General features: G+C 35.6%; 1 protein-coding gene across 3 annotated transcripts in view; it reads right to left on the reverse strand.

Annotated features, from left to right (window-relative positions):
• SPAG17 (sperm associated antigen 17) overlaps positions 1-24,607 on the reverse strand; it is a 248,143-nt gene that overhangs the window by 15,001 nt on the left and 208,535 nt on the right. The window contains exons 37-45 of one of the 3 annotated variants that reach the window (XM_074188555.1): positions 20,232-20,345; positions 17,876-17,921; positions 15,863-15,938; positions 15,249-15,296; positions 13,043-13,142; positions 11,457-11,559; positions 10,265-10,396; positions 4,693-4,835; positions 1,112-1,296 (exon numbers count right to left, since the gene is read on the reverse strand). In XM_074188555.1, coding sequence (XP_074044656.1) covers positions 1,112-1,296; positions 4,693-4,835; positions 10,265-10,396; positions 11,457-11,559; positions 13,043-13,142; positions 15,249-15,296; positions 15,863-15,938; positions 17,876-17,921; positions 20,232-20,345 — 947 coding nt within the window. Of the gene's footprint in view, positions 1-1,111; positions 1,297-4,692; positions 4,836-10,264; positions 10,397-11,456; positions 11,560-11,588; positions 11,816-13,042; positions 13,143-15,248; positions 15,297-15,862; positions 15,939-17,875; positions 17,922-20,231; positions 20,346-24,607 lie in introns of those variants that run through there. The other 2 variants (XM_074188556.1, XM_074188557.1) reach the window with 2 other exon arrangements.

Genomic DNA, 24,607 nt, shown 5'->3' on the forward strand with positions numbered 1-24,607 from the left:
AGGGGAAGGTCCAAAAGAGGTAAAGAAGAAGGCCCTAAAACTAGGGGCTACCAGGGGAATTCAGCTAATCAAAAAAGAGGCAGTGTGGTATAGTGAAAAAAAGCACTAGATTGTTGGGAGGCTTGTTTTCTAGTCTCAATTCTGCCACCAGTCAACTAAATGATTCCAAGATTCACTTCTGATCTGCCTTCCTGCCCTAAAATTTTAAGAATTTATTTTAAACTGGAAATGGAACACATGGTATTTTTCTTTCTGCCCTCAGATTTATTTCTCCCATGTGAATGACTTGAAGGTTTCCAAGGTCAGCTTTGTGAGAAAGTATATAGAGATGTAGAAAGGAAATGGTAACATAGCATGGGGGAGTTGAGCACACTCTGAGGATATTTCAAATAGCAGCACTTGCTTTCATGTGATTATCCATCTAGAACAAATAACTGGACAAGAGCCTTAGCAAGCATTGTTTCTCCCTCTCACTCCCCCAGGGCATCAGACTTTTACCAATGCTCTATGTAATCTGTACACATTTCCATTATCTTTTCATATAACTCCCCTTCCTGACCTCTCTGTTCCAAGCCAAACTCAACTTGACACTATCTCCCATCACTTTACAGTTGCATAAGACATTCCTCTTGTCATCAATGCACTCCTCCTTCATCAATGAAGTTGAGATAAATTGAATGATTTGTCCAGGATCACATAACCAAAACAAAGGAAGCTAGATTCATCCCACAGTTTTCATGACTCTAAGTTTAGTGTTTTGATTACTCTACGGGATTGTGTCAGGAAAAAGGTCAGCCACCTCTTTGCCCTTGCACCCCTAGAAATAACTTGCAAATTACTTGACAAAACACAAGCAAGGACAAATCTATTTGATCCAAAGTGAAGAGATCTGTTGAGTAAGTACCTAAGAGATTTTTATGAAAAGCTTTAATGTCCTGTTCTCCATTTCCCAACATGATACAGTGAAGAGTACTAGACCAGGAAAAGCAAGGTGACCTAGGCTCAACAATAGTTACTCTAACAACAATTGATATCATCATAATACAGATGAGTGTTCTCATAATATTTATATTGATGAGTATTATTAGTGCTGAGTGAGTAGCAGCCTTACCTGATGAAATCCACACCAACATTCTTCATCTTCACCGTGGTCACATAGGTGTGCCCCTCCTTCAAGACTCCAAAGTTCACCTCTGGTGGAATAAGATGGAAGCCAAAAGGGGGTGGTTTTGCACTGTTTATAGCAGCAGATGCAACTGAAGATGTATTTACTCGCCCCCCGACACAGTCTTCTACCTGGGTATAAAGGATGAGAATTGCTTAGTGGTTTGTGGCATAGGTTCAAAAATTTTAAATGAAACAAAAGAAATCCTAAGCTCCAGAGGTGGGAAGTTGAAGTTGACAACTGCATCACTATGATTCAGTTGAACAAATTCAACAAACATGAATCATTTATTGGTGACAGAGTTAGTTCCAGAACCTAAATTTCCATTCTTTGAGAAACTTAAGATCAAAGCAACTCTTTAGAAATCATTGAATCTGACTCCTTCTTTTTACAGGTGAGCAAACTGAGTTCCAGAGAGATTGGAGACCTGCCCAGTGTCCTACATCTGATAAGCATCTAGGGCAGGTTTTGAATGCAGATTTTCCTGACTCCCAATCCAGATGAACTTTTAGATGCTCCTGACTAGATGACATTATGCTGGTTGTATCAAGTCCTGGAATAATGCATAGATTCTTTTTAAATTTTTTTTTATTTTTCCAATTTCAGACAAAGGTAGTTTTCAACATCCATCCATCTATAAATTTATGAGTTTCACATTTTCTACCACCTTTCCTTCCACCCCTCTCCCTATGGCAGCAAACAAACTGGCAAAAGTTGTACTTGCAAAATTGTGTTTAACATATTTCTCTATTAGTCATGTTGTGAAAGAGGAATTAGAACTAAGGGGGGAAAACATGAGAAAGAAAGAAAAACATAAAAGAAATTTTAAAAAGTGCATATAGTATGCTTTGTTCTCATTGCATAGATTCTTGGAAGAGATCTGTCACCATTCAAAAAGCGTGGCCTAACCATTCACAAAAGCCATGAAGAATGTCTTCTATGACATAAATTTGGATGGAAAATATACAGAACTTGTCCATAAGTATTTAGTATCCAAAATATATAGTATAGATGGACTAATTCTGACCAATATTGAACAGGAGGAAAGTAGGCTATTTTGCAATTAGGAAATTACAGAGATCCATTAATTATCCCCCACGGTTTCCATGGAAACTAAGATTCACTTTTTTTTTTTTGAATCTGGATCTTCCTATCCTCCCCAGGCTGGAAGTACAGCAGCCACCCATGGACCCAATCCCACATCTGATGAGGTAAGAGCTTAGACCCACCCTATCTCTGAACTGGGCCAGTTTTCTCTTTGCTAGGCAGCCCAGTCCACCAGTCCCCACTTTTGGGAGTTCACCATATTGATGCTGGTGCAGATAACCAATTGGTTTAGCTCAGAACTCTCGGACTCAAGTAATTTATCTCTGCCTTCCCAGAAGGAGGGATTGCAAATATGTACCACCATGCCCAGCTACCCCATTTTAGAAATCTAAACATCCTAATGGGGTTGTTGTATGATCATAAGACATGGCATACAATAATCTGTTGGTAACTAAAAAGGAGTATCATTCAGAAGGCAATGGAAAGATGCATGGTGCATGTGAATAGATGATAATATTTAACCAAAGAGGAATTTTTTAGAAGGAGAAGAGAAAAAGACCTCATTAAGGAATAGAATGATAGAAAGATAGACCAGTAAAATGATTAGGATTAGGGATGGCAAGCGGATGCTTAGTTACCTACTGGCACTGTCAAGAGAAATCAGGGAAGATATCCAGCCCACCAAGTGAATTTATGGGCAGACACCAAAAAGTTGGAGGGGTTGTGGTCTGAGATATTGGCAAGAGTTTCAAAATAGTGAAATTGTAGATCTACTTGAATATTTTTAACAAATATATTTATAAAAGTCTTGAGTGAATCTTGGTAGAATGCCTCCAGATACTTTGTGAACTTTGCCATTATTTCCTTCTGTCCTTTGTTACAGCTATATGAAAATGTTATTGAATTCAACTGAATGTTTTATCTTCCAAACTTAAGAGGAGAGGAAGCAAACAATAAAAAGACAGGAGGGAAAGGAAGACCAAGGCAAAAGGATGTTCTGTGTCATCCAATCTCTCTGGAATGGAACAAAAAATATTTGTTTCTGTCTCTGCAAATGGTCACAAAGAATCAGACTCAGGAAATCTGTTGCACTGTCATTTGGTTCATGGATAGTAAATTAGCAATAATGTGGCTATAAGGAATGTTGAATTCTAAGATGACAGATTGAGTTACTTCTGGGAGAATCCAGAATTGATTTTGTATTTAAATCAGCATATATGTTCTTCAAAGAGTATCTGATTGATATAATCATTCCATATTTGTCAGCAGAACAAGGGTGTGAGTTGATTTTAAATGATGCTTAAAGGACTCTGTTGGAGGTATGCAATCTCTCTTCACATTTGCTATCTACCGTCCCTTCTAAAAATGACTTTGTATTTATTTTGCATGTACTCTCTAATACTTATATTTGTATATATTATCACTCTAAAAAGAATGTAAATTACTCAAGGATCAGATTTAATTTTTTCTTTGCATCTCCAACACTTAGCATGCTGCCTATAACATATGATTTAACATATGTTTGTTGATTGATTGGTCAAAATCTCACCTCTTAGGCAGGGTGGTGCATTCTTTTTATTTTTTTAATAAAACGAGACTGCCCCTACTCTCCATCTTATAATCTAATGGGAAAAGAAAAAAAAAAGAGATGGGGGGGTGATGTATTAGGTTGATGAGAACTGGACACCAGAGCATAATTAGTGCAAGGACTTCTTGCTGCTTGGAACTGAGCAGTAGATAGATGTGAACTGGAGGTTCTCCCCCAATACTTAGCACAGGGCCTGCCATATAGTAGATATTCAATGTTTATTGGATTGAATTGGACCCCTAGGTGGGGTAGCAGTGTGCCTGGAACCTAGAATGAAGTCTGTGTGTAGGTATTTCAGCTACTAGAGTCAAATTTCATAAGAATGAACCCAGGTTATAACTCTTCACAAGCTTATAAGCTTATAGAATTACTCTGCTAAACTGTCCAATGGGGTTGAGATCTTGCCATCGTCAAAGATTCTAACCAGTAAGCCTCCTTCAGTTAATCTTTTTTTTTTTAATTTTAGGTTTTTGCAGGGCAAATGAGGTTAAGTGGTTTCCCTAAGGCTACACAGCTAGATAATTATTAAGTGTCTGAGGTAGGATTTGAACTCAGGTACTCATGACTCCAGGGCCGGTGCTCTATCCACTGCACCACCTAGCCAACCCCAGTTTATCTTTAGAGCATTGCAATTGGTTCTTAACAAAAGCAATATGGATTAGACTGAATCAAATCCTTCTGCTCACAGCAGTATTCTGTATATAGTTAGCAATTCCTTATCCCTAGGAGTTCATCCCAGTGGACTTAGCCTGAGCAAGCTAGTTAGGCTATGGAAAGTGAAGGACAGTATTTTGTGTGTATTCCACATAGCCTACAGCTGCTGTTAGAAGTCAATAATGGCAATGACTAAAAAAGTCCATGTGACTACATCCAAGAAAAAAGTTTATTTTACCTTCTTAAGGGGTAGACACTTCTTTGGCTTAGAACTTTTCAAGTAACTAGGTAGTTTTACTTTCTCCTTCCTTGGTTGTCCAGCAGCATTTTGCAGCAGTGCCTGGGTTGGAATCTTTACAGGAATCCATGATGATTCAGACTCTAATGGAATGAACATACTTTAAATCTTCTAGATTAGGTTTTGAGATATGGTCTTTATTATTGCCTTTCTGTAGTACAGAGAAAAGTTCAATCAAGGGAAAGATAGACCCGTGTAAGAGAGGAATTTAACCAACATTATCCACTAATCAACTTCTATTTATCTATTCCTTTCTAAGGGTGAAATCTTTTTATTTTATTTTTATTTTTTTGCTGAGTGATGCAAAAACATGAAGAAAAGTAAGTTGTCTAGTCAGAAAAATAAGTGAAAACATTAAAAAGTGAACAAATAAGAGAAAGGTTCCCTAGACAACTGAATGTATTCAAAATTTTGGGCTTATAGGGAAGAGGTCTTCCATATTAGAGAGTGAAGGGGTTCTGAGTTCCAAAGATGGAGGAATTCAGTAAGACATGTCATTGGGATGGGGTGGTGAGAAATATAATATTTTCCATCAAGGGGAGGTTATTTTACATTAGTTAAGTTTACTTTCCTTAAATTGTTTAGCTACTCTTGGATATTAAAAGAAGCATTAAACCATGACATTTACCTTCCAAATTCATAAAACACTTCACCCATCTGAAAAAGTGTCTTTTTGGATATGACCAATGAAAACATAACTGTAGAAAATTGACTCTAGTCCAAAATCCATCACCTAATCAATCCTTCTGCAACATGATGGTCTTATAGAGTGGAATCTTCAATTTGTAAAGTGACTTTGTGCCAAAATGTGGTGTTCTGGACTTCTCATCCACTCTCTTTCCACTGACTTAGCTGGTAGTAGTGTCACTCTAGCATCTATTCAGTTCTGATTTGGGGGTGTGACCCATCTGCTAGATCCCAGAGCCTGATTGGTTTCCAGAACTGTTCAAGTGTTGACCAGAAATCTGATTCATGTTTGGTTTTACTCCATGGAAAGACCCTGGGATTGACTTAGCTTCCCATGGGTTCCTCCTGGTTGGGAGTAGACAGGGATTCAGATGTCCTATAGCTGAAGTGTACTTCAACATGGATTGCATGTGTCTGTCTACTTGATTCACTTGCCTATGACCTTAATCTGAGGTTCAGATTACTCTGAAGAACTGAAATCTCATCTGGAGAGAGTTGCTATTTTACCTTGATTTTTTTTTCTCCTTATGGGGGTCATGATAGTGAATTCTGTCAACAGAATCAATATTTGGCAAGTAATTGATACTACAGAACAGAAGGGATTCTAGGCTCTCCAAGTTATTAAAACAAGATTCTTAGAGAAAAACCTACCATTTAACTAATTTCAAAAGATTCTACATTATTTAAAGAAACATGAGGAGAGTCCTCCATCCCTCTCCCTCCTTATGTTTCCCTCCCCCTTTCTATTATGTGTTTAATCAAGGGATAAATATTTGAATTTTTTAAATATATAGATATAGATATAGATATAGATATATAGATATAGATATAGATATAGATATAGATATAGATATAGATCAACTACCACTACTATTCCCTAAACTTTAATTCAGATTGTCAAAAATCAAAAAAGGAAAAGGAAATGAAACACAGATTTGCTTATCAATGCAAAATAAAACAAATTTTATTTTTCCTTCAATCATAAAAGTAATCAAGAAAAAGCAGATCTTTTGACATAAATTGATTGAATGCAACTGTATGGATTTTTCTTGGCTTTTTAAGAGGTGTGAGTAACTATGCCAAGGAGATTATGATTGTATACTGTAATTTTAGAAAGTCAAGCTATCTTTTTATTTTGATACAAAATTAACATGACTTTGTGGTTTCCTGCATACATTCTTGGAATCTTTCATGGTATTAGCTTATGCTTCCTATTTAGTCTTAATGATCCTCTCTACCACCATTGCTCCCTATTTTAAATTATTTACAAGTTTTGGTTACTTTAAATACTTCCTAAAATTAAAAAACCATGAAGGAATTATACTAAGGAAGCATTTCAAAACAGTCACAGACACAGATTATAATCTGAGCCATTGTGTCTGAATTGCAAACCATATAAGAGTATTCCTGGACTGAAAATGAATAAATACAAAAATATCAGAAACATGTTTTTCTTCTAGGGTATTTAAGACTGTATAAAAAAGATGGTTTAAACTCAGGAATTTCATAAAATCACTTCATATGAGAGCTTTTGTATGATTCAGTGAAACTTTATTCCTCATGAAGTAAAACCAAGTCCCATACCCCAAATTCAGGCTCTGAATTTTGCTGTCAACATGTGGCTGATGACAAAATTGATATTTATCAGAAAAAGGAGAGAGACTAGAGCTTGTGGTTTCATTTAGGATAAAAACTTCTAGGTGAAGAAACTCTACTTATTCAGGTCAGCACCTCCTATGCAATTTACAGGCTTTTTAAAGGGTTGCCTAGAATAGTGGTTTTCAACTCAAAACAGACATCCCTGTGGGCAATACATTGACTTAGAAAATCTCAAATTTACACTATATTTGCTGAATTGAAGGCAGCAACATGGATGCAATGGATAGAGTTCTGAGTTTAGAATCAGGAGACTCTGAGTTCAAATCTGGTCTCAGACATTTACTGTGTTTGCCTCATCTGTCAAACAGATTGGAGAAAGAAATGACAAATCATTCCAGTACCTTTGCAGAAAAGTCCTAGTGGGGTCATGGAGACTGAATGACTGAAATGACTTAAAAATGTTGTATTTTTATTTTTATTTATTTTTGATATTTCTCAGATACATTTTAATTTGGTTTGGACCTCACTCCATTTGAGTCTCACAGCTGCCCAAGTACAATACCACAGGCCTAAGTCACTTTACAAATTGGCTCTGAGGTTGATTGACTGTTGTCCTTCATATTCAAAAACCATTACATCAGTGAATGATGATATGACATGCACATTATGTTGATTAAACTGAGGGGAATGTTGTGCAAAGACATTCTTCTCACTGCCTCTTCCATAATCATCCACATCCATGGCCTGCCAATATAGAAAACAGGACTGCTGGTATTGGTCTGGATATAGTGATAGACCTTGGCCATTTAGGTGTGGTCCCTCCAATATAATGGAGACACCTGTGTAGCAGTGATGCCAGGTAGGGCTACGGTATGGTATTTTTAGCAACAAATTTGTGACATTCCTGTAAAACTAATATTTCTCTTGATGGTCCAAATCATCAATGGTGATTTCTGCGTTGATAATCTTTCAAAAGCAGTAAAAAAATTAGTAAACCTGTCACTTGATGGTCTAAATATCAATACAGTAATTTTATGATGATGAACTATTCTGTTTCACAATGGACTGACTAATCGTCAAAATGATGACAAGGCTTCAACAGCAGGGTAAAACTGATTTGTCACTTGAGGAAAGAACTGCTAGTTTGTACCATATTTACTTCTCATCCAGCTCTGGGAGAAGGAACAAACAACAGTTGGAATGGGGTTTCTGCAAATCATAACAACTCCATCTTTGCTTCTGTTCTTAGAGGCAGGGTAGAAGAGAAAGGAAAGAGGAAAGGAAGAGAAACAGAGGGAAATGGATCAAAGAGTAGGAAAGTTGTAAGAATGCTCCAAAGTGGTTAATATGTATTTAGAAGTCAGTTAAATAGAAGGAAAGTCCCATTTTTTTTCAAGGGCTCTTGGTTATCTTTTAGCACTGAGTTCAGCTGCATCACCACCTGCTTTCTGGATAGTTCCATCTAGATATCCCACCAGCAACTCAACTCAATATGTCTCAAACTGAATTCATTATCTTTTTTTTTTTTTGCCTAAACTAACTCTTCTTCCAAATTTCTCAATTTCTGTTGCAGACATTCCCATGTATCTAGTCACTCAGATTCACAACCTAAATCATCTTCAACTTTTTCCCCTTTCACCCCATGCCCAACTGTTGATTTTAATGCTTTAACATCTCTTGTATCCATCACTCTTCTCTACAATGACACTAATTTAAACTTTGACTAATCACACTTGCGTTACTGTAGTAACCAAACTTTCATTACTTCATGCCTGGCTTATTAAAATAACTTCCCCTTGATCCTGAATTCTTCCTCCTAATTTACAGTGTATACCACTATTAGGTCAATATTTCTAGCTTACTGTTTTCACCATGTACATAAATCTCTTCTCTATGTCATTCAAGACCTTCTATAAACTGATTTTACCATATTTGTTCAATCTTTTCTTTTACTCATTCCCCCCAAATAAATCCTTTCTTTCAGTTGGATTCATCTTATTTTAGTCTTTTGAACATTCCTAACTCTGTACCCTTTGCTCATACAGTTCCTCTTGCTAACAGTATCTTCTTTCTTCCTTCCATCTGTAATAGTGAGGCTTAATAGAAATAATACCATTCCAGAATTCACAAGACCTGGATTCTAGTCTTGTTTCTGCCAATGGCGGTGTGAACTTGGGGAAATCACCTAATATTTTCAAGACCTAGTTTCTTTACAAGTAAAATTATGGTTTTGGTTTAGGTAGATTTAAAGACTGTGAAATCCTTTTCAGTCTTACCTTCTCTATAAAACCACCTTAAGTTGCTGTAGACCATGTTGATCTCTTCTCTCCATAAATTCCTATCACATATATTGCTTGAACTACAAACTCTAACACACAATTTTGCTCTTTTTTCATGAGTACTTTTCTTTTATCCTCAACCAGATTTTAAATTCCTTAAAGGTCAGAGGGCCCTATAATCCTTTCTTACATTTCTTTTACTAGAAATAGTACTCAAAATGATCATATCCTGAATCATTCAGGGCAGTAGAAAAAATATGGCAGCTCTACTCTGCCCTCAGTTTTAGAAAGACTCCACTTCTACCAACATTCCCTGTTGATCTAAATTTTTTGACCTGAAAAAAGTCTCATGTTGATGTTTTGTTGACTGTAACACTCCACTTGAGGCATTATTTTATTTTATTTTTTTTTAGGCTTTTGCAAGGCAAACAGGGTTAAGTGGCTTGCCCAAGGCCACACAGCTAGGTAATTATTAAGTGTCTGAGATCGGATTTGAACCCAGGTACTCCTGACTCCAAGGCTGGTGCTTTATCCACTACGCCACCTAGCCACCCCTTGAAGTATTATTTTAAAGTAGTCTGAAGGGAAATATTGGGAAAGTTCAGCAAGTTTTTGTCTTTACTCCACCATCTTGTTCCACCCATGCTAGCTTTAGACTTAACCTTCAATAAAAATCAAGCCAATAGATCAATAATTCTATATTGTGCAAAGGTGAATATGATTATTCCCCTCCTCTCTTTTATTTCTGCCCACTTTGGAAATAGTCAAGAATTAAAATGACCTTTGATTTATCTGCTCCCTAGATAGGGAACTGAGGACTCAAGTCTTAAAAGTCATCTCTAGCTTCAAAGTTTCACATTTAATGAATTCTGAGAAGTTCCTATAATCTTCTAGAAATTAGTGACTTTCAGTTTGAGAAACAAGGAATTAAAACAAACTTGCCATACCTGCTTCAGACTTTGTCATGTAATCACTGTGGAATATAGTGACGGACTCTTTGGTTTCCAGTGAACCCTCTGATACTAAAAGACTGAGCAATTCAGGTGAATCCTGGGTTGGTTCTTTAGATGATTGACTCTCTAGGAAACAGGAATTATTTTTTAAAAATGATTCATAGTTATAAAAGATAAACATAATCTACAGATAATAATGATTTATCAATTTTTAATACAACTTTAATACAATAACAGTAGTTAAATATTTGTCCATTGAAAAGTTGGTTCAAAACCACATTATAAAGTAGAAGTTGTTTCTTTAGGATTTCCCATTTTTCCAAATGTTTCCCTCTCAATCTCCCAGAAATAGCTTGTCTCTCAGATGTACTTTCCTCATTCCATAAGAGATCCAGTTCTCTCATTTTCCCTCTGCCATTCTATTTTCTGAAATCTAAGCTCAGAAAAAGACCCTAAACTCATTCACACTAAAGTGTAATTGACTGAGGAGGTTCAATGTGTTGCTTCTTTTAGGGGGCATTTGAATTTTTACAGGGGACAAAATCATCAGCCAGAAAGTTGAAACTGAAATATTGTCTTTTTGGTTTAAGTGATGAGAAAGGTATTTTGAGGATATAACAGAATGAATAGGTCTTTCTTATAACCTCTAAATCACACCAACTGTCTACCTATAACGCCTTTACCATAGTTAGAACTACCATTTATATAGTACTTTTTAGGCTTTGCAAAGTACTTTGTTACTATTATCTCATTTGATCCATTCATACTATCTCTTGAAATAGCCCTCAGCAAAAATCAAACCAGTAGATCAGTAATTCCATATTTTATAAAAGAAGATATGATTAAACCTCTCCTTTTTTCTCCCCATTTAAGAAATGCATTATTGTTAATAATAATGTAGAATATTATTATTAAATTAACAATTCTGGAAGGTGGATGCCATTACTATCCTCATTTTACAGATAAAGAAATTGAGGCAAACAGAAACTAAGTGACTGTCCAGCTTGTTAAGTGTGAAGCTTGATCCGAATTCAATTATTCCTGATTTCAGGTTTCACTCTCTCTGTACAATGTCATCTATATGTGTGGAACTGGTTTGGCTTGTAAAAAAGAATGACCCAGCTTATGTATGGGGGTGAGATGTTATTTAGGTTGGATAACAGGAAAATAACATTGAAATCGTCACCTGGATCAACATCAGATGTACTTCTAGAAGAATTTCTGCTTGGATCTTCCAATTTCTTTTGAACGGATGGAAGTTTTTTAGAAATAACTTCCAAGTTATGATACTTAAAAGAAAAGTCAATAGATGGAATTTAGTTGAGATTAGCAGAACCAAGAGGACAATTTCTACAATATCAACAACACTGTTCAACTCTGATCAGTGCAACAGTCAACCATGATTCCAGAGAAATGAACCACACTACCCACCATTGCACAGTGAGGCAATAGACTCAAGAAGTCCAATGGATATGGTCAGTTTGGGATTTGGTTTGCTTTATCAATCCATATTTGTCTCAAGGGTTTCACTTTTTCTTTTCTTTTCTTTTTCAGTTGGGGAGGGTGGAGGAGAGAAAAAAATAAATGCATATGAATTGGAAAAAAGAAAAAGAAAAATTACATTAAAATGGATGTGACTTAGATTTATACACAAGGCCACTAAGAAGGAAGATAGGAGGCAACATGAAGCTAAATAATTAATGAAAATCTTTTAGAGCAGTTTTCATTCTATATTAAAGAAAGTCCAAATAAGGCACTCAAACTTATTGAAGAAATGCTTGTGACAGCGTCTTCCAAAGACTGATGATTTCCACTGTAATTTATGCTAACTACCCCAATTGCTTTTGAAGACAAAATGGTGCTTCCTCTTTAACTTCCACCTGATGTGTGTGTGGGGGGGGCGGGGTGGAGAGGAGGGAGGGATGGGGATGGTTGAGTTACTTATAATTTTCTTAGGAGGCTTTGGCCTAGAAGAAGAAATATCCTCTGGTTGGGATCTATTTTCATGGGCATTAAGGATTCAAAATATAGACTTAACAGATATTACTGTTGGGAATGGCAGGGTCAGTGAATTATTGATTTTTAGACTTATAAGGAATTTTTTCCATTTCATTTTTATGAATGAAGAACTTGAGACCCAGAGAGAAATTCATTGAACCCAAATAGAAAGTTATCACAGAAAGTTAGTGGTAGAATAAATACTAAAATTGAGTTTTGTCTAATTCCTAGTCCAGTGGTGTTTCCACTGTGTCAAATTATGAGAAAATATTCATTTGTTAGAGGAGTTTATATGAGGATGGTTGAAAGGATAAGTAGGTCAGGGTCAGAGTGGGGAAAAAAGTAGAGGCACTCCCCAAGGTGATTTGGGGGATAAGGCACAAACTAAGCAATGGGGCAAATACTGTCTTTGAAGTCAGAGGAGGTGACTTTATTCTTAATGTATTCCCTTAGGGGAAGTTATTTACTATCTCTGGGCCTCAGTGTCCTCATCTATAAATTGATGGTATTGAACTATATGACCTTTAGAGTCCATTCTGGCTCTAAATCAATGATCTCATGAATCAAAAAAATTTTTTTCCTCCATTGACTTGTAAAGAGTCCTGAAAGAACACTGCTTTGGAGGACTAAGACTGATTGAGGAAGCCAGGGTAGACATTGCTTTTGCTAATGTCCAGAAAAGTTCAACTTAAACCTTATTTAATAAGATTTATATAACAACTAATGACTAATGTAGGAATCCTTAAACTATTGCATTAGACTGAAGTTAATTACCTGAGTCATAAATATCTTGCCAAATTCAGACTGGAAATATGGTGGTATTATATGATTCCTCATCCCTGCCAAGCAGCTTTTGGTTTCTTCAATTTCCTTCCTGGTAAAAGAAAAGAAAATGTCACAGAAAAGAATATGACCTTATCATATCATCCCTTTCCCAAATTGTTCCAGAAAAGATATGGGATTATTAATGGCATAAATGACAAAGATCAAGAACTTAATGGGTCTTTGAATTGAATTACTTTGGTTTATTTAATTTTATTTTTTTGGTGTATATATGATTGCCCCAGATATGTTTAAGATCAATCATAATTTCCCTTTTCAGAAAACTGACTCCCATTAAGATTCAAAACAACTTAGATATATGTAGTCAGTCAGTCAGTAAACATTTATTTAATACCTAGTATGTGCCAGACAGTATTCTAAACACTATAGAACCTTAGGAGTTAAAAAGATTCAGCTGTGACAAATGTGCATTAAATATCTGCTATATGCAGAAAAACACTATGTTATACTTTGTGATTTCTATGAAAATCAAATATGGTAAAATCCTTGCCTTCATGGCACTCATAACCCAGTTGGAGAGACAAGGTATATATGTGTAATTATTCAATCTGATATTTGCATGTGATATAGATCATATATCATATGCTATAACATGTTATTTATGGTATATACAAAAGATATATGATATATGTGATACAAAAAGAGAGTTATTTAAAGTATGACCCAAGAACCTTGCCAGGTTCAGGTTGAAGAAGAATCTTTAGTGATTAGGATGATTGAGGAAAGTTTGGAGAGAAGATATATTTGAATTAGGCCTTAAAAGATAGTAAAGATTTGAATGAGTCAAGATGCTAGACCAGCCTGGGGGAATTGGTTGTTGGTAGTTATAGATCAAAGACATTCAGTAAAAGCAAGAAGCACCAACAAAGTCAAGAAAGCAGAACCAGATGTATTTTGTTTGGCTAGAACATAGAGCACATGGAAAAAAGCAATATGCAATAAAGCTGGAAAGGTTGACTGGATGGTATCAGATTGTGGAAGACCTTGAATGTCAGACTCAGGAGTTTGAAATGTTTCTGATAAACAAGAGTGAACCAGAGAAGACTCTAAACGAGAAAATACTCATAAGCAATTTTTTTTTTGCCCTGGTAGGACCACAAAGGATAGATTGGCAGGAAGAGGAAATGAATAGGTACTGTGATAATTTTGGTGGATTATAGATTATTGTAACGTAAATGGTAGAATAGGGAGAAGGGATGAATTTCAAAGAAATCACAGTAGAATCATGAGGACTCAATAGCTGTTTGGATGTGTACAGGGGTTAGGAAGAAGAGTTGAAGATAAAAGCAAGGTTTCCAAAAGAAGAGATAGGGTGAATGTTGCTACAGCACAGTACATTCAGAAGGGGGACACATTTGAGTATTTGCAAAATATAATAAAATCAGTTTGGACTCCACAATGTCCTGTTCTGAAACCTCAATGAGGCACGGGGGTGACCTTGAGTTCTTCGGAATCCAAGCTGGTAGAGCACAATCTTTATTAATTTTCATCACACTTTTGACTATTAAAACCCCTTTTGATGTTGACATTCATGTAAAAATTTGAGATAATAAACCCATAAAGATCATCTATGGTACTGTGAAAGATACATAGTTACTGCTGTAAGAAGCTTTTAGTCTGGTTTAGAAATAAAGTTTGTTTGTCAGGAAGGGGAGAACACAAAACTAATATTGATGAAAAATGGGTACTGGAGCATTGATATAAATACTGAGTTTAGAAGGCTTTAATCTCCATCAAGCTGGGAATTATATCTTATTTAAACCTTAGATTGCCTAGTTCCTTGAATAGCAGCCTGGAAACAATAAATGCTTAATAAATATACAATTGATGGCATAACCAGGCAATGACTAGGGGTATAGGAATGACAGGAAAGGTTGGAAGACTATTCCCTTTCTCAGTCTTCAGTTTCTTTCTTCTACTAATTCAACAACATAAAACTAGGTATGACATCTGAAATGCAGGTCACTGTCACTCTGGAAAAAATGTACATTGGAATTTCAGAATAAGTACACAGAATGTCCCAGTCTATAATTAGATAGTCTCAAGTCTCAAGGAGGAGCAATTTTTAAAAGACCCAGGCCTGCTTGAAGCATGTTGGGGAGATTGGCTTAAAACCTCTTTGAATTGGTCATCATACCTGTTCTGTTCCAGTTTTTCTTTCCACCGTTCTGAGGGTTTGGGATAGCTGCATGAAGGGAAAGAAAGAAGTGAAGAAAATAAGAGTCAAGGCAGTGTCAATATTATTACAAAACTATTCAAAACTAGGAGGAAACTAGCCCCCATTTCATGAAATGTTAAGCAAAGGAAATAGATTTTGCATATTCTGATCCAGGTCAGAGCTTGTAACTTGTAGCATGGAATCCTGAGCTATAAAATTAACCTTGTTCTCTATTTTTCATTAAAAATATAAATTATTTACAAATGAGAAATGATAAATGGTACACATACCATTATTAATTATTATAGTTGACATGGATATATCACCTTATAATTGGTAAAGCATTTTATAAGCATTATTTCATTTCAGAATGGCAATAACACAGTGATGTGGTTACAACAGATATTAAAGGCTAATGAATAGTTGAGTGAACTAGGGATCACAGATATTGAATGACTTTCCCATATCAAACAATGGATGTCAGAGGCAGGATTGGCATTCAGGTCTTCCTGACTCCAAGGTAGCATTCTATCCACAAAGTCAACCCTCAGAGCTTTGACTCATGGCTCAGAATAATAAAAGAATCATCTTACCTCCACTTATCCCAGTTTATTCTGGCTGACATTTCTGGACTAGCCACTGCCCGCCTGTACAATTCTGCCAGGTGTACTGCAACATTAAGGAAAGGAAGTTCAATATCCACTTCCCCTTAGTATAGATCACAACCAAAATTAACATCAACTGCCTCCCTGAAGTTTATTGACTTCCCAGAATCCTATGATTGAAAAGGACAGTGTTTAACCCAGTTTTCATAAGTGTCTGTCTGAAAACCCAGTTAATAATAAGGAATATCATGGAATTTTCCTTAAAAACAAAAATAGAATGAAACAACTCCCCCCCCCAAAAAAAACCCTGACCTAGTGAAAAAGTCCCAATAGTAATGAACTTCATTCAAATGTTTATATTATTATAAAAATGAACTGGAAGAGTCTTCAGTAGTCAGTTAATCCACCTCTTTTCTACAAAAGGAAATAAAGGTCCAGAGAAATTAAATAATCAGAAAATATGAATAGGAAACCTCAGGCATGGGCATTGAATCTAGGTCCTTAGTCCAATCCTAACCCTTTTTCTACTGTGCCAAATTGCTTCTTAGTCAGGAAAGCCTTGTCCTTGGTGCTAGAATTGTAGATAATAAATCTGTACCCTGAGGGTCATGGTCAGGGGTAGGAAACAGAATAACCAGAAAGAATCTTTGAGTTCATTTTTCCTGATGCGCTCTTGGGTACAATCTCTTCTTGGATAATTTCTGATGAAATGTCTTGATTGCCACTCTGAAGATGGGCATTTTTTGGTCTTTCTCTTCCTTCTCATCCATGTACTATAACTAGGAAGATGCAGCAATAGCCCAGGAAATTATGGGTGGATTTTTAAAGAATATAACCAGGAAATAAAGACTCATGATTAAAAGGACTCATAATGGAAAATATTATCCATATCCAGAGAAAGAACGGCTAGAGCCTAAATGCAGATAGAAGCCTATTATTTTCACTTTATCTTTTTTCGTGGTTTTTGCCCTTTTAGTCTATTTCTTCTTTCACAACAGGACCAATATGGAAATATGTTTTATACAAAAGCACATATATAACCTGTTTAAAATTCTTACTGTCTTAGGGAGGAAAGAGATAAGGGAGAAAATCTAGAACTCACAATTTAAAAAAAATGTTAAAAATTGTCTTTATATGTAATTTGAAAATGTAAAATACTATTAAGGAAAAAAAGAAATCAGCCAGGGAGAGCAAAAAAATCCCCTCATTTCTTCTTCATATAAGATTTATCTTATTTCCAAGATACAATAACATTTCATTTCTATCAGAGGCCCCCATGGTCAATAAGATCAACTAAATGTGATGCTTAATTCTTTCAAATTTGAAGTTCTGTTAGTCACACATCTACAATTCTACTTCACATTTTCTACTCATGCAGTGTGTTTTTAAAATCTAAGACATGCAGTGGATAGTGCCTGGCTTGGAGTCAGTCAGACAGACCTGAGTTCAAATCCTACCTAAGGAAATATCTGTGACCCTAGTCACTTAACCTTACTTACCTCAGCTGAAATCACAAAGAGACAGACACAATAAAAATGACTGAAAAGCAACAAGTAAGGACTCTTCATTTACCTTTGTTAAACGTCATCTTTTCAGAGTCTATCAGTTTATCTAAGTGTGAAACACAGTGTGAGCGAATGAAATATTGCAATGGATTAGTTTAAGAAGGGAGAAAATTAGTAAGAAATGTCTATCTTTAGGGTAGTGGTCTTGACATTTCATTTGAAATAGACTGAGACTAGAATAGGAATAAGACATGTTATAAAATTGTTATATCAAGTATATTTATATAAAGTATATGAGAGATGTTACAAATTAGTTAGGAGACAGGAAAAGTTATTCATTAGAAAGAAACCTTTTGAAAATAAAGTTCCAAATGTATTAAGGCTAGAGCAGAGAAGAAGTACTGTACATGAAATCCCCCAATACTATTTTTCAATGTAGTTTCCTTTATGTAGCCAACTCTTAAGTTTTTTAAATAAAATACAATTTAACATTTACCTTCATTAAAGTGATCTTCTTTGGTTTTTTCCATTTTAGGGAAAGACTGTGGTGAAGACAAAATTGTTTCAATAAGACGATTATTTTTAAAACCAAAATTGGGTCCAAATATTATTCTTTTACTATGTCAATATTGATCTATATGGAAACAATCCTAAATGAATTAACTGCATTTTTATCATTTATCCAGTACCCTTTTCATTTAGGTGTTATTTTTTTCTTCATTGATTCTTAAAAAGTGCTTGTTATTTTTAAAGGTATATAAATATGTATTTATGTGTCTATAAACATACATTATATATTGCCTTCCCAACATACACATACATGTACATATATATTCTTTATGCATACAAGTATATGATAGATATTATCTTCTTAACATATACATATTTATTGCCTTCAAGACCATAGCAACTCCGAGTTGGAAGGGATATAGGAGATTATCTAGTTTTAACCATATCTCAATAGGATCCCTCTACTATAACCCCAATAAGTGGTTATTCAGACATTGCCTGGATATATGAATCATAGAAACTTACAATCTTCTTACATTATACATCTTTGCACAGTGCTAATAATTAGGAAATTTTTCTTTACAGTGAGCTAAAATTGGCATCTTTTCAACTGCTTCATATTACTCGTTATTCTATGCTCTGTGGCTAAGCAAAAAAATAATAATACTATTAGAGAAACACCTAGGGGAGCTAGGTGGTACAGTGGATAGAGGGCCAGTCCTGCACTTAGGAAGAGTTCAAATCCTTGGTTCAAATCCAGCCTTAGACACTGCCTAGCTGTGTGACCTTGGGCAAGTCACTTTTCCCTGTTTGCCTTAGTGCCTCATCTATATAAGGAGCTAGAGAAGGAAATAGCAAATTTCTTTGCAAAGAAAATGCCCAAGAGGGTCATGAAAAATCATACACAACTTAAATGACTCAACAACAACCACGTGATAACTCCAGCCTTGTCCTATATTTGAAAACAATTATATTTCCCACTTCCCTAAATCTTCTAAATATTCTCTTTAAGCCTGATCTCAGATGGGATAGTCTTGAATTCCTTCATCCTCCTGGTTGTCCTCTACTGGATATACTCTAGTTTATCATCTATAACTGTGATGCTCAGAGCTGACCATAGCTCTCCAGATATGATATGATCAAGGAAGAGATCAGCATGATTATTTCCTTCTTTGTTCTGGACACTAACCTATTAAATGTTGCAATTATTTTAATTATTATTATTAGCCTCTAAACACTAGGCCCTCCAGGCTGCTGAGCCTTCTATTGTATTCTTGGTGATTTCAAGTTTAGAGGATAATACAGGGCTGTGCTAGTAAATATTTCATACTAGAACTCTCTAGGAAAAAAAAGTATGCACATGGTCTTTCAAATTGAATTCATATTATTAACATTTTCTCAAGTTAGATAATAAAAAACAATGAATAAAGTAATTGCCTATTTCTGAGGTGTAAATGCTCACACCAAAAAATTTAATGATTGGATGGTTAGAGCTGGCTCCAGCATACCCTTGCTTTGAGTGTTCTCCCTCTTCACATACACCTACTAACTTACCTGACCTGCCTTCACAATTCAGCTCAAAGCTCACCTTCAGGTGGCTTTTTCTAGTGCTTTCCTCTCATCTAAACTGTACCTATCTTGGATGTAGGTAATTGTTTTCCCCATTAGAATGGGAGTTCCTTGACATAGGAACCATGAGTCTGGCCCTTCTTTGTATCCCCCAGAGCTTCCCAGGACTTGTCACATAGAAAGTGCAGAATCAAGGTTGATTGCCTAGCTATTTATTTTAAAACAATTTGGTCCATTGTTTTGTCCTGTGACACTGTAACTTGTTAGCCTTTGTTTTCATATTTGATAACTTATTAAATAAGATTTCTTTCAAGTTATTGGCAAAAATATTGGGAATAAAGGTCTCTTTTCCTCTGTTTCCCTAAATAGATGTTCTTCTGAAGACAGTGAAAAATCATCAAATTCAAAGACTGTCCAGCCTATTTTTTTAGGTTTTTGCAAGGCAAATGGGGTTAAATGGCTTGCCCAAGGCCACACAGCTAGGTAATTATTAAGTGTCTGAGACTGGATTTGAACCCAGGTACTCCTGACTCCAAGGCAGGTGCTTTATCCACTATGCCACTACGCCACCCCTGTCCAGCCTATTAAAAGCTGAAAATGAGATCCTTAAGAAAACCTGGACATTTCAATGGAATGTTTGGAGATATCTGCAGAAGTGAGAGACTTTAAGGAGAGGGGAGAGAATGTGTTTAGCGTGGCATCATATTAGTGAGGAGACTTTCCTTTAGCACATGGTTCATCAAACAATGACATTGAGTAAAAAATTCACTCACCATCACCAGCTTGAGCAGGTCTGCAGCATTGCCTCGCTCTTCTTCTGACCGTGAGTCTTTGATGGTCATTTCCTGTAATTCATCCTCCTTCTTTAGAATGTGGTTTATGTAATCCTAGATCAACAGGAATAGCAAAGTTCAAGAAAAGAGTAATGGTTTTTCTCAATAATTAAACAAAGTAGACTCAGGTTGCAATATTTGGAGCTTTTAGGGGGTGTCAAATTCACTGGCTGTGGGAAATATAGCAGAGATTCTTAAATTAGTATCTATAGAACCCTTAGAGATCTCCAGGGATCTGTGAATTTGGATGGGAAAAATACGTATATCTTTCATTTTCCCTAACAATTTTTCTCCAAAAGAAATTTAGCATTTCCCTTATTAAAACATTATTCTCAGAAGGCATTCATAGATTTTACTGTTTGTATTGCCAAAAAGATCCATGAAACAAAAAGGCAAAGACTCTCTAGACAATAGTTTTCCTTTAACTTTAGTAGTCAATTTTCATTTATTACAGGAAAGAATATATAATTTATACCATATATACTATGTATATATACATCCATCCATGGATTTTTAGATATATATTTATATCTAGATTTATCTGTCTATCTGTCTATCTTGTATGTCCATAGTTGTTTACATGCTATTCCCTTTTAGTATGTGAGCTCCTTATGAGATGCAATTGTTGTATAATCCTATACGCTAGAAGAAATTTTCACTTTTACCATTGCTTATCTAGAGACCCTCTCTTAGAATGAAGAGCTCCCTGCATGATTAACATGCTACAGGTCATGGCACTCAGTTGTAAAAATTATAACAAAAAGGCCTTATTTTCAACAAGATCCAGAGTGGGAGTGACCAGGATGGTGAAAAGCCTTGAGATCATAATATATGTAAAAATTGAAATGCTTAGTCTGGAAGAATAAGGTATAGAGAGGATAGGATAAATATCCTTATTAAGTACATGAAGCCTGTCATTGTGGTAGAGGGATAATACTGGTCCTATTATTGTTCATTTGTTTCAGTTATGTCCAACTCTTTGTGACCCCATTTGGGGTTTTCTTGACAGAAATACTGGAGTGGCTTGCCATTTACTTCTCTAGATTAATTTATAGATGAGAACACTGAGACAAACAGGATTAAGCGACTAGCCCTGGGTCACATAGTTACTAAGTGTCTGAGGCCAGATATGACCTCAGGAAGATGTCTTCCTGACTTCAGATTCCCTATTCTATCCAATTTGTCACCTAGCTACATTGTCTTGGTTCTGGTTGACCCAAAAGAGCAAAACAAAGTTTTTAAAGAAACCATTTTTGGAGTGACATAAAGAAAAACTAATGAGTAGAGACATCTCAAGGAGGAATGATCTGTATAGTATAATGAAATAGAAGAAAAAAGTTGTAGATCAGTGGTGTCAAATAGATAGAAATGGAGGAGCCACTAAATACATAAGTATCCCTCCAGGCTGCATATTGACTAGGAACAACATGTTAGTATTATCTCTGTCTTACTGAATTTTATTTATTTCGTTAGATATTGTCCATTTGTATTTTAACCTGGTTTAGTGTAGTGGGTTGCATGTAGCCCATGAGAGATGTATGTTTGACATCTCTGGACCAGATGATCACGTTCAGGGAGAAGTATTTAGATGAGTTGACTTGATAGTATATGGGATCCTTTTGAGCTCTGAGACTCTTTGATTAGGAAAGCAAAGCTGATCTTGAGAAGTTAAACAGCTGGTTAAAGAAATTGGGGATTTTGATTTTGGGGCTACCACTTAAAATCCATGAAGAATAATGCTTTCTTGGTCAGTGTTTATAAAAAACATACATATTTGGAATCCTATGAGTCTGCCCTAAAGGACTTTAAGATAAAAAAGAGAAAACTTCCCTTCTGTATTTGCCAAGTTAGATACCATCAAAGTCAAGTGACCAAAGAGAGAAGCAGAAATTTTGAGTGACTTTATTATGGAGATAATAAATAAAAGTAATAATAATAATAATAATAATAACAATAATAAAAGTTATGGTCTCTGAATGATCACATGGACAAAGAATGGACATTAATTTATAAAGGTAAAGAGGCAAATTTGATTGTATATGGAACACAGACTTGGAAGCATTGGACTCATCAATCACAGAATATTAAAGGTGGAGGTAATGATGTGGGAGTGTATTCCAAAAATGAATGAGGGAATAGACCACACATAGGCATAGAAGAGCAAAATTATGTATGAGAAACAGCAAGTTTGGACTCTCATCATTGTATTACATTTTCCACTATTTATCCTTGCCTAGCAGTTATGGTTTTAAATACATACTTATATACATATATTATTGATACACATACACAGCCTGTGGAAAACTAAGTGGGTTGCATTTCCCCTCCTTACCCCTCACTTCAGCTCATGCTAAAAGGAGGATATTTTCTGCCTCTTTAGTGGAGTCACAAAATCCCTGAGCTCAATGGCATTAGTCACACAAACCAAAACATAGGCAGATACAAAGTTTTTCATTGACAATAAGACATATGAATATAAATGGAAAGATCATTTATATGGATGGCTAGAAACTTGATTATGAAGAAAATGATGTTAATGAAGACTGGCTAGCAGCTAGGATGATCAAACAGCTTTCTCTTCTTTCCCTTCCCCCCTAGCTGAGGGAGAAGAGGAATATCAGTACAGATTGCCATCATCTTGTAAGAGTACTCCACCAGAGTTCTGGAAGATGTAGGATGGAGAGTCCTGAGATAAGATATACAAGCTTGACTTTGCTGATCACTGTTCCTCCTCCAAGGTGAAAGAATTGCTTTTAAAAGAGTTTGAATTTCATTTTTCAAAAAATGAGAGAAAATTGTAATGAATAAGGCTGCTGATGTATGAAATTTGGGAGGAACTGATTACACCATCTTCAAGTTTGTGATAGAATATAAGATGAATTCTGGGCAAAGATATCTTCAGTGTTAAAAAAAAGATTTCAAAAAGTTCAGATAAATGATAAAATTCTTTGATTAAGAATTGTACATGGAGTCTATGAGAGAGATGGGAAGTTCTCAGAAAGAAAATTTTGAATATGAGAATTATTCTACTGGAAAAGGAGAGAGGGAGTGGACTATGTGATGAACCAAGGCATTCATCAGACAGCTTCAACTTAAAAGATAAACCTAGAAGATGAAGAGAAAGTAGAAAAAAGAGTGAACATGTGGGTATGTCATGATCCTGCAAGAAGAGAGTCAGAGCACTAACTCTAAGACAATGACAGGACCAGTCATAGATGGAATGGATGGATGGATGGATAGAAGGGATATTGAAAAGGTTAAAAACAAAAGGAGAGAGATACTAGAGGCAAAGAAAAATATAGGACTACTATACCAGCTAAATAAGATGATGGAGAGAAGTCATATCAATAAGCTCAAATTTGTTTTATCTTTCAGGGAAAAGGGGAAAAATTTTCCAGACAATAAAGGATAGAACAAAGTGATAGAGAGAGAATAATCCAAATTTAAATGAGAAGTTGATAAGACTGAACCATTTAATCACACAAACAAGGAAATAGGCAGTCACCAAGGGTATCGTTGATAATGAAGTACCTGGACAAGCTTGGAAAGAATATCCACATTGATACAAGGGGAAAAGCCTTCTTTTTTCTTTTTGTAGTAGCCTCCTTTTTTCTTTTTTGAGACTAGTTCTATTTTATCCAGGCTAGAAGAACAGGGTCAATCATCAGTCTAGTCTCTTTTTATCAGTAAAGTAACCTTGACCTGCTCCTTTTCCTGACCTGGGTCAGTTTACTCCTCCTTAGACAACTTCCTAGTCTCTCTTTCCAAATGGCTGGTCATATCAATATTGAACTTAGTAGGAATACCCAATTTGCTTAACCCATTGTAGCTAAGAGATTCTTCAGCCTCTACTTCCCCAATAGCAGAGATTACAGGTATACATCACCCTAGGTTTATCCTCCTAATTGGAATTCCTCTTCCACTCTTTTCCTCTCTCTATTTTCTTCATTCAGGATGATACTGCCAAAATGATAATCCTGAAGTAGTATACTTTGTAAGTCACTCCTTAGCTTAAAAAAACTGTAGCAATCCCTTACTGATGAGAGGTTAAAATGCAAACTTCTCTATTTGATATTTAAAGTCAATCATAATCTGTCTAACCTTTCGGAGTTTGTTTCACATTATTCCCTACATGTGTTCTCCATTCTAGTCTGACTGTTCTATCTATTACATATATATAACATTCCACCCCCCCCCCCCATGCACCTTTTTACAGACAGTCTGTCTTTCATGCTTGGAATGTTTTCCATCCTAACTTTTACTTCTTAGAATTTCTTGCTTCCTTCAAGGTTCATTTTGGTACCACCTCTTACCTG

The sequence above is a fragment of the Macrotis lagotis genome, chromosome 5 (assembly GCF_037893015.1).
Source record: "Macrotis lagotis isolate mMagLag1 chromosome 5, bilby.v1.9.chrom.fasta, whole genome shotgun sequence".
NCBI classification, from domain to species: Eukaryota; Metazoa; Chordata; class Mammalia; order Peramelemorphia; family Peramelidae; genus Macrotis; species Macrotis lagotis.